The 16,207-nt window shown below is 58.4% G+C and overlaps 6 protein-coding genes and 1 pseudogene across 7 annotated transcripts; 3 read left to right on the forward strand and 4 right to left on the reverse strand.

Moving 5' to 3' along the window:
* Window positions 1-75: 75 nt before the first annotated feature.
* On the reverse strand, window positions 76-523 carry GGTG_02804 (hypothetical protein; the record flags this gene model as incomplete). Its single annotated transcript, XM_009220581.1, has 2 exons — window positions 76-89; window positions 139-523. The coding sequence occupies 2 exons, from the start codon at window positions 521-523 to the stop codon at window positions 76-78; spliced, it is 399 nt and encodes a 132-aa protein (XP_009218845.1).
* Window positions 524-2,011: 1,488 nt separating this feature from the next.
* On the reverse strand, window positions 2,012-2,317 carry GGTG_02805 (hypothetical protein; annotated as a pseudogene; the record flags this gene model as incomplete). The annotated part of the gene is made up of 2 exons: window positions 2,012-2,133; window positions 2,174-2,317.
* Window positions 2,318-3,995: 1,678 nt separating this feature from the next.
* Window positions 3,996-7,776, forward strand: GGTG_02806 (phospholipase D active site-containing protein). Its single transcript, XM_009220582.1, has 10 exons — window positions 3,996-4,716; window positions 4,796-4,969; window positions 5,046-5,056; window positions 5,136-5,403; window positions 5,475-5,498; window positions 5,590-5,709; window positions 5,776-5,875; window positions 5,945-6,190; window positions 6,247-6,847; window positions 6,928-7,776. Exons 1-10 carry the CDS (start codon window positions 4,497-4,499, stop codon window positions 7,759-7,761), a joined length of 2,598 nt encoding a protein of 865 aa, XP_009218846.1. The 5' UTR covers window positions 3,996-4,496; the 3' UTR covers window positions 7,762-7,776.
* A 28-nt stretch (window positions 7,777-7,804) lies between these two features.
* GGTG_02807 (hypothetical protein) lies at window positions 7,805-11,378 on the reverse strand. Its single transcript, XM_009220583.1, has 3 exons — window positions 10,707-11,378; window positions 8,921-10,625; window positions 7,805-8,849 (listed from the first exon to the last, which is right to left on the reverse strand). The coding sequence occupies exons 1-3, from the start codon at window positions 10,910-10,912 to the stop codon at window positions 8,505-8,507; spliced, it is 2,256 nt and encodes a 751-aa protein (XP_009218847.1). The 5' UTR covers window positions 10,913-11,378; the 3' UTR covers window positions 7,805-8,504.
* Window positions 11,379-11,504: 126 nt separating this feature from the next.
* On the forward strand, window positions 11,505-13,937 carry GGTG_02808 (hypothetical protein). The gene is made up of 3 exons (XM_009220584.1): window positions 11,505-12,443; window positions 12,499-13,288; window positions 13,356-13,937. Exons 1-3 carry the CDS (start codon window positions 11,910-11,912, stop codon window positions 13,781-13,783), a joined length of 1,752 nt encoding a protein of 583 aa, XP_009218848.1. The 5' UTR covers window positions 11,505-11,909; the 3' UTR covers window positions 13,784-13,937.
* A 201-nt stretch (window positions 13,938-14,138) lies between these two features.
* GGTG_02809 (hypothetical protein) lies at window positions 14,139-14,696 on the reverse strand (the record flags this gene model as incomplete). The annotated part of the gene is made up of 3 exons (XM_009220585.1): window positions 14,139-14,285; window positions 14,406-14,473; window positions 14,600-14,696. 3 exons carry the CDS (start codon window positions 14,694-14,696, stop codon window positions 14,139-14,141), a joined length of 312 nt encoding a protein of 103 aa, XP_009218849.1.
* Window positions 14,697-15,349: 653 nt separating this feature from the next.
* GGTG_02810 (hypothetical protein) lies at window positions 15,350-15,907 on the forward strand. The gene has a single exon (XM_009220586.1). The coding sequence runs from the start codon at window positions 15,405-15,407 to the stop codon at window positions 15,789-15,791; it is 387 nt and encodes a 128-aa protein (XP_009218850.1). The 5' UTR covers window positions 15,350-15,404; the 3' UTR covers window positions 15,792-15,907.
* Window positions 15,908-16,207: the final 300 nt, after the last annotated feature.

Below are 16,207 nucleotides of genomic sequence, written 5' to 3' on the forward strand. Positions count from 1 at the left end.
GAGAGAGAGAGAGGTGACAGGAACGCACCAGCAGAGTCCTGTTCCGCTTGACGGCCTCGGCGTGCACGCCGCGCATCAGCTGCACGGCCCTGCCGGAGCGGCGGTAGCGGGAGCCGACGAGCAGGGACTCGACATGACCGCGGAACGGGCTGGTCTCGGAGGCCGGGAGCGACAGCAGGGCGACCCCGACGAGCTCGGCGCCCTTGGGCCTGGTGCCCGGCTCCGACTCGTCGAGCAGGAAGAGGATGGCGACGCGGCCGGCGGCGGCGTCGGCGATGCGCTCCTTCCACCACGCCAGCAGCTTCTCGTGGTTGAGCGGCGGCAGGAAGGCGCCCGTCATGTGGTCCACCGTGATGCATGTCCCCTGCAGCGCCGCCATGTAGGGCACCAGGTGCGAGTGCTGCGGCGCCGCGAAGACGTATATCGACGACGGCTGCGCGCCCGCCGGGCTGGCTGCCGGTGCCATTGTGCTAGCGGCAGGAGGCGCGATTTGATAGGCCAAGGTGCTGCTGTTTTTTCCCATGGGCGTGGGGGGGGGGGATTTTTCTCGAGTTGTCTCTGTGTGTTCCAGTCTCTTGATTTAGCATGATGTTCGCCCTGGTTCTTTCATAGAAAGTGGCAGCGGTGCTTTTTTTCTTGCTTTATTTTTTCTGTCATATCTTCTTGGTTCCCACCCTCTCGCTCGTCCTCTCGGCCCGCCACCTTCCAGGGCTCTCCCCGCCCTATCAGCGTGGTTTCTATGGGTAGTAGGGACCTAGGCGCGGCGTGTGCCGCCAGTGTAATGGGCTCATGACCGAATCCCAGAACAGAACCGTGCCGTCCCGGATCCGCATAATCTCACAGGCCTCGAGCCATTGAGCTAGGCTGGCGGCCGCCACCATCACGGGGCCACCCCCGAGAGGGCAAGGACGGGCCAAGGAGGCAGACGGGTGACAGGGATGGGGCCAGTAAGAAATGCACAATGGGGCGCGACTTGCTTGGTTACGCGGCTCGACCCGGTTCGTCCGGGCTGCTTCGGCTTCCGTCCACGCTCCCTCAGCCAGAGCGCTATTTTCTTTTTCCTTCTGTGACGACAGGAGACGTTGGAGGATGTCCAGTGGGGGGGAAAGGAGCAAGCGGTAAGGGAGAAAAAGGAAAGAAAGAAAGACCCATGATATATCTCGACGGCGACACAAGGAAATGATAGGAACGTACATGGTGGGCAGGTGAACACAGTCACTGCGTCGAGATTCCTCGCCCAATGCTCCCAAAAAAAAAAGTGAATGTATGGAGATGGATTGGGATGTCGCCGCCCAGATGGTCCCAACAGGACGCTGCGATGCCGTTAAACTTTTACTCTCACCCTTTTTCCTCTCTTCCCTGCCACTTTTTCTTGCACGCTCCCCCCCGGGCTTGGCTCGGCCAGCTAAGGTAGGGTCGCAGGCACGCAGGGTGATAACGGGGAGCTCTCGTGCAGGACGCAACTGGAATGGATGGGACGGTCTCGTTGGTGGTTGGCTGGCTGAAGCCTCCCACCGTTTAGAGTGGAGGCTTTTTGGACCACGGCTATTGGAGGGGTCGCTTGGTCGAATCACGCTTGACCCGAAAATCAGAGACGGGGTTCCTGCGGGGGTTCCTGCGTCTTTAAGGCTGAAAGGTGGGAAGCTACGATGGCTAATCCCCCTTCTCGGGCAGGTCCTTACCTATCCGTGGTCACGGGCTGTACTACAGCTCGGTGAGATCTGGAAGGGGAAATATCCCCCCAGCCATGCCCCAGCCATGATTAACACTTGCCGGGCTCGCGGGCTTGGATGAGCCGGCAACCGGACATGGCCGTCGTCGGCTCGGGTACCGGACGGGACGTTGGCATGTACACTGCGGGTCTCGCTGGCGGATGCGTCCAATCAACAGCTTCGAGTCGGGCTGTTTTCCCGCAGCAGCCCACACCATCGGTACTTGTCGGTACCTCGAGGAGCATCGGTTGCATCACCTGGCATCCACAAGCTTTCGCTCTCATTGAATTCTCAAGATGTCACCCCTCAATCCTTCCTGGCCTCGACACCCACCATCCTTTGCTGTCCCACATCGGCACAGCCCTCCATCACTCTCCGTCTCTGTCGGTCTCTCTTTGTCGGTCCCCCTTTTTCGGTCCCCCTTTGTCGGTCCCTCTCTGTCTCCTGCCCGCTGGGCCGACTGACTGCATGGACCGGAGATTGGACGCGCGGACAAAGGTGCACGCTCGGGAGGGTGCTTGTCGGGCGACTTTGCTGCGAACCCGGCTTGGTTGGCTTGGCCGGCCTCGATAAGACAAGACCGCCGGGCATTGGCCTAACGTCATCTCCGCCCGTCAACGCCTCGATGACGGCCCGGCAAGGGCGCCAGGAACCGGCCGACTGCCATGACAATCTGGCCATGCGCTTGGCCGCATCTCCGACAGCCGTGCTCGTGGCTGTAGCCTGTATCCCTCCCTGACCGCCCTCTGCACGCAGCCGCCACGTTGCCGGACACTCCCCCGCCAACGCTTGGCAATGTCGACCTGTGGCCCCTTGGCCCCTTGGCCCCTTGGCCCCTGGCCGGTGGGCGTATTACCCACTTTCTTCTTCTGACGACCTTCGTCGTCGTGGCCCTTCTGTTATCCCTTTCAGCCTTGCGTTCCTAACGACGTCTGCGCTTTCTCATCACGTGGCCGCGGAAAAAAGACTGGATAAACATCGCCGCCACCACCGAGACGCGCAACCCAGACCTCGGGATGCCGGTCGCTTGGGACGGGTAAAAGGGGCCTTGTTTCCACGCAGCAGGGCGGCCGACAACGTCCACGGCGCGTCGTGCGACCCGGGTAGCATGCCGAGATGCGCATGTCTATCTCACTCAGTACGGAAGGCGCCGGATAGGCGCCATGCACGGAATAGTGCTCGCCGTCGCTGTCATCCCGACGGGCAGTCTTGTGTCATCGCCCTGACTGCTGCATATGGCCGCAGACGTGAGCAATATGCTCACGCCCGTTGGGCGGCAATGTCGTCGTCAGGCCTGAGCAAGGCATCTTCCCGAGCTCATATCCCAAAGCCAGCATACGAGGTTAGTGGAGATGTGGGCTGCCATGGGGAGAGGCCGTAGCCGGCACAGCTCGCCGCTGATACGGATGTCGCTCTCCCCGCTCAAGGTGACATTCGACAAGTTAGATGACATGGAGCCTCACTTGGTATAATAGCACCCATAGTCCGATCTCGGAGCCTCAAACCAGTAAGGCCCAAGCGGTCAAAAAGCCAGAGCCGGCTGACGGCCTGAAGCACCATGCCGGAGTAGCTATTGAGTGTTTGCGACTTGAAATGAACAGATGAATCAGCAGGACTCCGCTCGCGTTGCTATAGATGCTTCACAGTCCCGAAATTGAGGCCTGATTTGCATCTTTTGCTTCCCGCCCTGATCATCGGGCGAGCTCATTGGGGGAATGGCCAGGTCGAGGAAGACCTCACCGGCCGGGCTGTCATCTCCGGCCCGAATCCGCGGTCTGACCTTGCAGCTATCAACTGGCGGGGTGCACAAACACGGCATGAGCACACTCCGACGCGTATAAATCCCGACCTTTTCCGTATTGGGCATGGGCAGCATGCGGGCTGGGCTTGAGAGCTTGCGTCAGAGAGGCGGCCACGCAATATTGATCTGGGATTCTGAACGAGTAACAGACGGGGATTGCCGTGCCTTCATTCATACACGCTCGTGTCCATAGATTACATGTGGACATGACATCTAGGTGGCACCAAGGTATCCCATTATGCCAATTGGATATGTGCCACGTCCATGTGTGGTGACGCAATCGAATGTGGAAGCTGTTTGGCAAAGGTTGATAGATGGCAAAGCTGGCAAAGCTGGCAGAGCTGGCAGAGCTGGCAGCTGCTGCCACATGCATTCATGCCCTGAACGAACACCAGCCACAACCCCTGGAGTCATGCAGGCCATTTGCCAAATTCCCTGTTTCATGCTCCCCGCCTGGCTCGCTTCCTGATCCTGAATCAAGTCGAGGTCTGGATTCATCCCCTCCATCACAGCTCCCCCGGACTTGGATTCACGATTGCTCACCTCTGCGGATGGCTTCTCGAACAAGCGCATCGTCACGCATTGATTTCAAGGCCATCGCTCACTAACTGACATTCCCTCTTCCTCCCGTCTCCTGCCGCCTCTCCACTTTCGTCTTCTTTCTTCAAACGCCAAACGCTGCAATTCTCTCTGTTTAGCTCGACAGCTTAGCTCGACAGCTTTACCCCTCCTTGCCTCCAACCTCCTCCACGCAGATCCATCTCCGCCCAGGAAGCTTGAGCTGTGACAGCACTTGGCACCGGCCGTGTCAATCGGCCAGGACACAGCCCTCTTGCGAGCAAACGCCCGCTCTCGGTACTCTTGACAGTTAGCAACGTCTGTGACTTGGTTATCGCTTCGGCTTGGACGTGACTTGGCATCAGCTCTGGTATCAGCTCTGGCATCAGCACTGGCATCATCGTCTGCGCCAACCGTCGCCAGCCATGGACCGTCTCCTGCACAAGCTGGAGGACAAGGTTGACCGCCTCCTTGGCCACGAGCACAAGGATCACTCGCACACCACTGCTGAGGGCTGCGACGATGAGCACCCTGATGAGCACCGCGGAAACCGCTACCATTCGTTTGCTCCCCAGACCAGCGGCGTTCCGAAATGGTACGTCGATGGCGCAAGCTATTTCTGGGCGGTTTCCGAGGCTCTCGAACGTAAGTTTACTTATCTGTGGCCTACATGGCCCAACCGTGTTCCAATGTTATGGCGGTAATGCTGAAATAGACTGCCTAGAGGCCCGAGAGACCATCTACATTCTGGACTGGTGGCTGAGCCCCGAGCTGTACCTGCGCCGCCCACCCGCTCGTAACGAGCAATACCGCCTTGACCGTATGCTGCAGGCCGCCGCGGAGCGCGGAGTGCAGATCAGGATCATCGTGTACAAGGAGGTCCCCCAGGCTTTGACATGTAAGTCTCGCGATCCACATACAATTACAGCACCTTGAGCCAATAGGCAGCCACTGACAACTTTGGCTTTTCCCAGTGAACTCTAGGGTGAGTATTGCCAGGATATGCGGCCGGGAAAGCCCCAAATGTCTAGAACACCACTAACATAAGTGCCAACGCTTGTCAGCACACCAAGCACGCCCTGGAGGCGCTGCATCCCAATATCAGAGTCTTCAGGCACCCCGACCACGTCCCCAGTGCAAACGATGTGAAAGGGGACCTCCTCGAGGGATTCCAGAATATGTCACTGGGTACCTTCCGCCTTTCGACCCTGCCCAAGGATACGCTTGCCGCCCTTTATGGCACCGCCGATGACGTCGTACTCTTCTGGGCCCATCATGAGAAACTCCTGGTGGTTGACTCTCACCTTGCCTTCATGGGCGGACTCGACATGTGTATGTTCTCTAAATCCGCGTTGGGTAAATAGGGGGCCGAATAGCTAACCTACGCACCCGCCAATACCCAGGCTTTGGAAGATACGACACAAATAGTAAGTTTTGATCCATTTGATCCATTTGATCCATTCCGTATAGTACCTGCTACTGAAAGAAGTCGGCAAACTTACTGAACACGCTCGATAGGCCACCCCATCGCCGACACTCATCCCGGAGACCTCAACGCAATCGTCTTCCCCGGCCAAGATTACAACAATGCGAGAGTCTACGATTTTGAGAGCGTTGACAAGTGGGAGAACAACAAGCGTAAGCAGGCTAGCTTTGTTGGTGTCTTGGAAGGCTCGCAGAGCTAACCTTTATGACAATTCCCAGTCGATCGGACCGTAAGCTCCCGCATGGGCTGGTCCGACATCTCCATCAGTCTCAGCGGGAACATCGTCAACAGCCTGATTCTCCACTTCAAGGATCGATGGTAGGTGCTGATTGGACCAACAGTCGAGCTGATAGTTAGGTACCTCTATGCCTGGCTAACTCAAACAAGGAACTACATCTGGGAGCAGAAATACCGAGTCAGGACCGACGTGCACTACGAGGCTATTGGCGAGGTTGCATCTCACGCTCCCCCCGTACCCGGACTGTTGCAGAATGGAGAAGACTTCTTTGGTGGCCTGCAGCGACATTTCCACCACCACCTCAGGCAGTTCTCAACCGAGGAAGGCTCAGGAGGGCAGTCCAGGAGCCTGGAGCACACGGGCGGAGGTGAAGCCCATATCCAGCTGACTCGAAGGTGAGTTGTGCCTCCTGAATATCACTTCTAGTCTTCTGATGCTAACCGTAAATTAGCGCCTGCCCGTGGTCTTCGGGCAAGCCAACTGAGCATTCCATCGCCAATGCTTACATCGAAGCCATCACTAATGCCCAGCATTTCGTGTATATCGAGAACCAGTTCTTCATCACTGCCACGAGCGATGAGCAGGAGCCGGTCCACAACAAGCTCGGCGAGGCCATCGTCAACCGCATCGTGCGTGCGCACCAGAACAACGAGTCGTTCCACATCTTTGTGCTCATGCCTGCAGTTCCCGCCTTCGCTGGCGATCTCAAGTCGGATGGAGCACTTGGAACGCGAGCTATCATGTCATACCAGTACAATTCGATTTCCCGCGGGGGTCATAGTATCCTTGAATCCGCGCGCAACCAAGGCGTCGACGACCCGCATCGCTACATCAACTTCTACAATCTGCGCAATTTTGATCGTATCAACACGAGCACCGCCATGCAGAGAGCCGAGGAGCAGAGTGGCGTGCCCTACGAGTCGGCCCGTCGCGAGTTCGACGACGCCGTGGAAAGCGGCTACGACGGCTACGGCCGCGAGGCCACCGAGGGCCGCTATGGAGACCAATACCGCCGCTACCAGGAAGCGGCTGGGCGCACCAATGACAGCAGTGTATGCTTCTACTCCCTATATCCATCTCCTTAGTGCGGATACGACGGTCTTCTAACAACGCCTGTGGCTATGCAATGCAGTGGGACACGGTCAGCGCGTGCTACATGGATTCAGGTCCCGACCTGCACAGCATCCCCTGGTCTGGCAGCCCAGAGTCGGAGCTTGACGCCTTTGTGTCCGAGGAGTTGTACATTCACTCAAAGGTGCTCATCGCCGACGACCGCCTGGTCATCTGCGGCTCCGCCAACCTCAACGACCGCTCGCAGTTGGGCGACCACGATTCCGAGATAGCCGTGGTCATCGAGGACCCGTCGCCCGTGCAGTCGCGCATGGCCGAGCAGGACTTCACCGCCTCGCGCTTCGCGACCTCGCTCCGCCGCCAGCTGTTCCGGAAGCACCTGGGCCTACTCCCCGACCAGCCCTGCGACCGGCCCGACGCCAACTGGACGCCCGTCACGCGCGACCACAACCAATACGACTGGGGCTCGCCCGCAGACGTGCTGGTCGAGGACCCCCTGAGCGTCCGCTTCCTCGAGCTCTGGCGCTCGACGGCGCGCACCAACACCGAGGTGCTCAGCAAGGCCTTCCACAACGTGCCCAACAACGCGGTCCGGACGTGGGACGACTACGACAGCTTCTTCTCACGCCACTTCATCATCCCGGGGGCCGAGAAGAAGGAGGAAGATGACGACGACGAGGAGCGCCGGCGCCGCGAGGAGGAGGACGCCAACAAGGTCCAGTACGGCCACGTCGTGCGCGAGGAGTTCCCGGGCGGCGTCTCGGAGCTCAAGGACTGGCTGTCCCGCGTGCGCGGCAGCCTGGTCGAGATGCCGCTGCAGTTCCTCGTCGACGTGCACGACCTCGCCAAGGAGGGGCTCTCGCTCAATGCCTTTACCGACGACCTTTACACGTAAAGAAGGGGGGGGGGGGGGGGGGGGGGGGGGGACCAGGGGGGGCCGGGGGCCATGTTGGTCGATTCTTTGTGTCGAGGTCGCACTACACTGTAATTGCCCTTGGTCTGATGCCTTGACTACTATTCGCGAAGAGTAAAACGAGACACAGTATTATTATTCAAATGTGTTTGCCAGCCCCCCCGTACATGCCCGATTCTATAGCAAGAAAACCAGCACGAGAAACAAAACCAGAACAAGGCACCCTCCAAGCTGTTGCCTCGTGAATTTGTGTTGCCGCCCTCCGCCCTCCCTTCTCTATAACAGAACTCTGCGCACAAGGCGCGCATGCTCCTCCCCTGGCTGTAGCCCATGTCCTGTCTCCCACTTCACCGCAGGTGCGCATGACTTGCCAACCATGAGTGCCGAATTGAGCCAGGCGTAGAAAACCAAAGGATAGCGGTTAGTGGGCGGCGCTGTTCTATGCGAAAGTGGTGGTAGCCAGCTTGGTCCGTAGAAACAAGGGACGTATTATACAAACGTACTGATACCCTTTTTCTTTCCTCAAACGCAAAATAAAGTGCACGGTAGATAAGAGAAAGAAAAAAAAGGGCCCGTCAAATCGAAGTCGACTCCGCTGTACGCAAGGAAATAGATAATCAAAGGTCTTGATACTCGTTTCCGACAGGGGCCGAGAAAGCCAGTCCCTCTCCCCCTCCCACCGCCTCCCCGAGTAAAATGCCCGGGGGGGTTTCTCGCTGGGCGTTTTAGTCCACCTTGCCGTTGGCGTTGGCTCCGAGGATGGGCGCCTTCATCTCCTTCATGCCCAGGTTCTCCTCGCCCAGACGGAAGTGGCCGCGCGTGCGCCGGAGCCGGCCGCGGAACCACGAGGCACCGCCCAGAGCCAGACCGAGAAGGCAGCCAAAGGTGAGGTAGGGGTGCTCCGTAAAGGTTTGGCGAATGTCGAAGAAGACCTTCTCGAAGCTCGAGATGGTGAGCTTGGGCTTGATCTTGTTGGGCGACCGCGTGACCTGGCCGATCGTCTCGAGGATCGAGGTGCGCGAGGGGATGATGTAGTTGCCCGTAACGGTCTGGTCCCAGTAGCGGCGGCTCTGTAACGCTGTGTGTTAGAGCTATGCTTCCCTTGCATGTGGCAAAAAGCCTTGGTTTGCTTGAAACTTACATCCTCGTCGTTGATGAGAACGCGCTCTCCGTCCTTGACGTCGATGCCGTACGTGGTGCGGATCCAGCGTTGCCAGAAGACGCCGTCAACCCAGGCGAACCCGACCTCCTTGCGGTCAGACTTGTCCATGTTGATGCGGATGCTCTTGGCAGAGCGCAGGGCCCGCTGGTCGCCGCGGTCCTCAGCCTCCTCGATGCGGAGCTGCTTGGCATCGCGCAGCTCCTTGCGCTCCTGCTGGAAGGCGACGATCTGCTTGTCCATCCACTCGTTGGCGGCGCTCTTCATCTCGCGGATGGCGCTGTTGAAGGACTCCTCATCCTTGCGGTTGAGAATGCTAAGCACAACGAGCCGGCCGTCCATGATCTCGCGCGCGTTGGAGGCCGTCATCTCGGGTACGATAGGCAGCCAGACCGACTTCATCCACCTGAGCACCTGGTTGCTGTCCCGCATGTCCCTTGGAGTGAGGGGTGTGTAGTACGTCGGGCGACCCTCGCGGGCCACCAACAGACGCGGCCAGGTCGAGATCTTGAAGCGCTTGTAAAGCTTCGGGTCGTTGGTCTTGACAAGCTTGGCGTGGCCGATAAGGCTCAGAGGGAGGCGCTCGAGGGCCAGGAAATCCTCGCTGGTCGTGGCGTGGTCGTAGAAGTACACAAAGATGACATCCTCCTTCTTCTCCAGTGCCTCGAAAGACTCGGCATTGACCTCGGCGACACCAGCCGTGATATCGACAGCCTTCTCGGCGTATTGGATGAAGTCGCCGAGGCCGCGAAGGCCATCGTACTCGACACGCTCGCCACCCTTGAAGAAGAGGATTGTGGGATATCCTCGGAGGTGGACGTCCTTGCACAGGCGGGCCTCGACGTCACAGTTTACCTCACCAATGTTGAGCCTGCCCTTGACTTCCTTGGCCAGTTGCTGCCAGCTGGTAGCCATGGCCTGGCAGTGGTGGCACCACGGGGCGTAGAACTTGATGAACCAGGGCTCCTGGGTCATGGTGACGAGCGTCTGGAAGGTCTCAGCGGTCAGAGATACCGAAAGGCCGTTGGGGTTAGCCTCGGTGGCTGGTTTGTTCTCCTTCTTGGGCTTCGACGTGTAGGGGTTCGGGATGACGAGGTAGGGGCTGTCTTTCGATATTTCCATCTTGAAGCCCGTCTTGGCATCGTCGGTCCCCTTGGAGGTATCCTTGGCGGCCGAGTCCTTTGCTGGCGCTTCCTTCTTGGTGTCGTCCTTCTTGACATCGTCCCTCTTGAGCTCCTCGCTTTTTGGCTTGTCATCCGTCTTCTCGCTGGCGTCCTTGCCGGTAGTCTCCTTGGAGGCAGCCTTGGCAGCCTCCTTTTCGGGCTTGGCACCGTCGGATTTGGGTGATTCCTTGTCGCCAGGTTTCGGGAGCGCCAGCTTCTTCGGCCTCGAACCAGGCTTTGCAGCTTCGAGGACGGCCTCGACGGCGTCGCTCAGGACCGTCATGTTCTTAACTCCCCTGAAGGTCTCGCCAGCCTCGCCATTCTTGTAGAGGATCGTGGTAGGGTACGATGTAACGCCGTTCGTGCTACACAGGTCATAGTAGGCTATGCAGTTTACCGTCGCGAACTTGAAGTCGTAGAAATCGGTGAAGCTGGCGTCTGAGCCTTCGGGTTTCGAGGTGTAGTAAAACTCGTATAGAGTCTGGAAGGTAGGCGCGAAGTCTTGGCAGTGAGGGCAGTATGGGCTGTGTGCAACAAGGTGTTAGATGGAATCACTCCAACCAGTTTCTCTTCTCCTGAGTTCAGCCCATTGGAGGGTGTCTAACCTGTAATGCTTCACAAAGTGGAACTTGGAGCCCTTGATCTCCTTGGCGAAGTTGTCTGGCGTCAGCTCGACCAGAGGAACCACCTTCTGGAGGTTGAAATATGTGTTCTCCTTTGTGGGATCGTGGTTGGGCGGCCCAGTATCAGCGCCAGCCACGGCGCCGACCGAGGCGAGGCCCAGACATAGCGAGAGCGGTGATAGCCTCATGGCGACGGGGCTGTGTCGAAGGGCCCGTCAGACGGGGGGACGTCTGGATGGGTGCGACCGGCCGGGCGAGATCAATCGCGAGCGGCCAGGAACACTTTGGATGGTGGATCGAGGTGTGGACACGTGTGCGACGCCGCCGGGGACGACTTATCGTGGGAAGCGCGTGTCGCTAGGACCGTAATCAATCTAGGAGCATCGATTGCGATGGCGTCGAGCGTCGCGACCGACGGGGAGATAAAGCAATGGGAAGGTAGGGGTAAGGAAAAAATTACTCGGGTGGCCGTGCGTGGTAAGCACGTCGGCTCGTTTGGTCGCGGTATGTGAAAGTGCCAAAATTGCACCCGCAGACGTCTTGAATCGGAGGTTTGAAAAGGGGGATAAAGGATTGGTGTACTGTGTAATAAAAGTCAACTCAGGAGGTGCTATCAAGACGGCCCAGTATCTAAAAGCGACCCCATCAGCCACAATCTATCTTGACACCTGCTCCTTCTAAAGACAGTGGTCCGTGCCTCACAATCAAGGTCGAAATCCTGTTCAGCCACGGCAGTGAGCCTTGCCGCAGGTACCCACTCCACCACTACAACGCTACCAACCACCCGCCTAGCTTCCACTAAAGCCCACCACGTGCTCGCAATCGAGCGGCCCCGGGTTCAGCGCTTCACCCCATGTATCAATGTTAGGACTACGCTTCAACACATTGGAGTGCATGGGGTGGTTCCATGCAACTACAAGAGGTTTAGTTTGAAAGTCAATGGTGACACTTTGGTGTTGCTGCCTACATGGGTTACGCGCCCATGGCTTGGTACATTTGTATTTGAGGCTGAGGCAGCGCCTTCCCTTCCCCGACAGACAAGCTCTCTCTACAAAACAAATTCATTTCCAGTCCAATCAATCAAGTCTCGCCGAACCCTACCTCAAGCGGTGACGGCAAGGCCCGCATGTCGTCCTGAAGTGCAGAATCCAACGCTTGCTCATTGAAGGGCACCCCGGCCTCATAATGGAGCGCTTTCTTAAACGGGCCCGGCCCGAGTCTGGCCCGTCCACTCCTCGGTCTCTTGGTCGTGCCGTTAGCCCCCCTCGAAAAAAAGGCCGACGCGCCGAAGCGGCAGTATCGGAGCCGGGGCCAGGGCCGAAACTAGGTGCGGAGAGTCACGATGACGCTGTTGCGGACTGCGCTCTCGTCGTAAGCTCCGACACGGACGCCAGTGAGGCGGAGCATGCGGTTCTGCCAAGCTCCACGCGCCAGGAGTCATCGTCTGCCACGCCGGTTGAGGCCGCGACCGTCACCGACTTCAGTTCCCCGTTCCGCTTGACGCATATTAAGGATCTCGCCCCTCAGGATAACGTCGACGCCGTTCGGCTAAAGGACGTCATCGGCGATCCGCTCATCTCGGAGATCTGGAACTTCAACTACCTCCACGACATCAACTTCGTCCTCGGAGCCCTCGACGAGGATGTCCGTCACATGATCAAGGTCAACGTCATCCATGGCTTCTGGAAGAAGGACGACCGTAGGCGGATCGACCTCCAAGTGAGACCTATCAACCACTGTCGACTTTGTCAGGAGGTATACTGACACGGTGAAGAGAGACGCGGCCCAAAACAAGAATCTGACTCTTCACACGGCATTTATGCCCGAGATGTTCGGCACCCACCACTCCAAGATGCTGATCCTGCTGCGGCACGACGACACCGCCCAGGTCGTGATCCACACGGCGAACATGATCCCCAAGGACTGGACCAACATGACGCAGAGCATCTGGCTCTCGCCGCGGCTGCCTCTGCAAAAGCCGACGGCCCCGGCCCCGGCGCATGTGGATTACGAGAGCCTGCCGGAAGGCAGCGGCGAGAAGTTCAAGCTCGACCTCCTCAGCTACCTGCGCGCCTACGACAAGCGAAGGGCCATCTGCAGGCCGCTCGTGCAGGAGCTGCAACGGTACGACTTCTCGAGCGTGCGCGCGACCCTCGTCGCCAGCGTCCCCGGCCGGCACCAGATCCACGACCGGTCGGCCGCCACCTGGGGCTGGGCCGCCATCAGGCGGGCCCTCGAGTCGGTGCCGCTCCAGACTGCCGCCGGCAGGACGCCAGAGGTGGTGGTGCAGGTCTCGTCCATCGCCACACTCGGTCCTACGGATTCGTGGCTGCGCGGGGCCCTGTTTGACTCCATGAGCAGGGGCAAGGCCGCGGCGGTGGCGGCGCCCAAGCCGCGCTTCAAGGTCATTTTTCCGACGCCCGACGAGATCCGCGCCTCGCTGGACGGATACGCCGCCGGAGCCTCCATCCACACAAAGATACAGTCGGCGCAGCAAGTGAAACAGCTCATGTACTTGAAGCCCTTGTTTTGTCACTGGGCGAACGACTCGGCATTGGGAAATGGTAAGTGACAAAGCCTCTCTGGCACACCCGCAAGCAATAATTTCCAGGAGCTAATGATCAGAGGCAGAAAAGGATGAGAATGCCCCTATCCGCGATGCAGGCAGAAACCGAGCGGCGCCCCACGTCAAAACGTACATCAGATACGGGGACGGGGAGAGGTCTCTGGACTGGGCCCTGATGACGTCAGCGAACCTCTCAAAGCAGGCCTGGGGGGAGGCCGTGAACGCGATGGGCGAGGTGCGGATAGCCTCGTGGGAGATTGGCGTGCTGGTGTGGCCATCTCTGTTTGCAGAGAAGGCGCGGATGGCTCCTGTGTTCGGGAGTGACCGGCTGTCGGTTGAGGAAGCGGATGAGGCGCGTCAGGGGGGCGGGCCGGTGATGGGCCTGCGAATACCTTACAACCTCCCCGTTCAAGCTTATGGCAGAGATGAAATTCCTTGGGTCGCAACCGCAAAGTACGACGAGTTGGACTGCAAGGGTCGGAAGTGGAAATAATGATACCCCATCTGTCTAGCATTAGAAAGTCTAGCCGAAGTCGCAGCAGCCGCTAATGCCACACGCCAGAGCAAAATGTCAGTGAACAGATTTGCGATTCCTAGTCACTCTATAGACTTGCTCAGTAGCTCAACACGTGTCAAACAGAACTCCCTACAGCAAGCTCATTCCCCGAGCTGCAAGACGCGCCTCTCGGACTGGCGGGTGCCTCGAGGGGACCGTGGAATAATAGTCGGGAGGTAAGGGGATCCCAACAGCAGTAAACGTAATATATGAATCCCATGACCCCATGTATCCACGCGTTTCTCATTAAAAGTCGTGTACTCTAGCGCCAACGGCGCCTCTATCGGATTGTCTAACCGACGGACTCGGGTTCCTTGTTCTCGTCGTAGCCGCAGCTGGCCTTGAGCTTCTCAACCAGGGCGACGTACTTCTCCTGAGCGTCCTCGGAGGTGTCGCAGTCGTCGACGGCCTTCTGCCAGGCGTTCTTCTTGGCCTTGCCCTGTACGTGCGGAATACGGGATGCCACGGTCAGCGTTGTGGGGGCTTCCCATATCGCGTGGCTGTAGCCAGGTTGCCAAGTTGCGACTGGGCGTTGTAGTCGATAGGCGGGTAGACATACCTTGAGGTCGAACATGCCGGGGTCAGGGGCCTTGGTGATGTCCTCGCCGGTAGCGACCTTGAAGAGGCCTGGTGGGGGGAAAAGGGAGGAGCACAGGAGGTTAGCCAACACGGAGAACTTTTAAAGGTGAGGCTGGCACGGGGCGAAAGCCTAGTCGTGGGGGTGGTTTTGCGCATTGCCGAACGCGGACTCACCGTACAGCTCCAGGAGCTCTTCGTTGCTGGGCTTGCTCGTGAGCTTCTTGGAGTCCTTGACCGCCTTCTGGAAGGCATCGCTCTGAGAGGCAGACATGGCTGCTTTTTGGGGGTTGGTTGGTCGGGAGGTGGTTGCTTGACGGAGAGAGTTGGCGATGGAGAGCGATGGGGGAATCAAGTTTGGACGAGAGAAGGGTTGATTGGGTATTTGGAGGGGTTCAGGGGAAAACAAACCATGGTTTGTTGAGGATGCAAAAGGGACGGCATGAGACGGCACACTGGGGCCCCTTCTGCCTCCTAGCCACGCGGGGTGGTCAGGCGGGGCTCGTCTCAATCATGACGGCAGGTGCCACTTTGGTGGTGGGGTAACCCAGACCGACAGCTAGAGGTAGCAACAGCCTGGCGAGGGTTGTACCTCGGGAGTGAATAGCTAAGGCAAACAGAAACTGTAAGTGCTTGAGGCCTTCATGTTGGTGTGGGCTTGACGATGTGGCGTCCATTATTAACTACCCAGGCGACTTGAGCCATTCCCTTGCTTCAATTCGCTGGAACATGGAGGTTTGGACAAGCAATTCTGGACAAGCCATCAGCGGCGGAAAAGGTCCAAACTGAGAGGTGCATAACCAACAGCACGAGTTTAGCACACCACTAGGCTTTATGCACGACTAGCCGTTATCCAGAAGGCGCTGATGCTTTGCCTTCGGCCTCGGCCTTGTTTTTCTATTCTCCAATGTGTTATCCTTGCCTGCCTGGGCACCAGCCAAGTAAACGAAGGACCGGGTTGTCCCAATTCGGGTTGTCCCTGATGGCGGGAGCTGCAAACACGAAGACGCTTTCCGGCCACCCAACTCCTGACAGCGCTGGGATCTCCCAAGCGCGAGCAAAGAAGCGAGATCCGTGCCGGTCACCCGGTATCAAGCGCACCGAACATGCGTGGTCCCAGAGGGGTCGGGCCACTCGGCGACCGAACCGGGAGTCAAAGCGAAGCATGAACTTGACAGTGGAAGCCGACCAGCTGGAGCTGAATCCACTCCTCCACAGACCAACGGCCGACCACCAGATCGTGGTGTCTGGATTTTTGTTCGGACAAAGGTGCGGTCGAATCGAATACGAGAGCGGCGGGTTGGAGTGGGCAAGGCAGGCAGGCAGCGACGCTTTGGTTGAAACCGGCAGGAGAAGCAAAGAAAAGTAAATGTGGGCAGAGTCAAGGTCGTGAATGATACAGATCGGGTCCTTCAATGAAGCTCGATTGGCCACGGCTTGCCTGGACTGATGCTAGCCCCCAGACCCCAGGCGGCATCATCTCCCATTCGCCATCCTGGATCGAGTTAGGTCCGGTATATGATTGAGATTATGATGCAGCAGCTCGACGGCAAGGGATGAGTGGATGGGGAGTTTTGCGGAATGCTTCGTTTGGCTTTTGTTGTGCCCTCGGCACTCAACGGCCGCCGCCAGCAAGCCAGCAAGCACACATACGGGTGTGTGCCGTACCTGTACCTTGGTAAGGTGGTGCGCTGCAGGGGCCATCCTCAAAAAGCCTGGCCCCATCAGTTCTGCAGGGCTCCCTCTGCCGACCCGACCTTTGCCAAGCCCCCATGTAAAGCTCCC

The sequence above is a fragment of the Gaeumannomyces tritici genome, assembly GCF_000145635.1.
Source record: "Gaeumannomyces tritici R3-111a-1 unplaced genomic scaffold supercont2.2, whole genome shotgun sequence".
NCBI lineage: Eukaryota > Fungi > Ascomycota > Sordariomycetes > Magnaporthales > Magnaporthaceae > Gaeumannomyces > Gaeumannomyces tritici.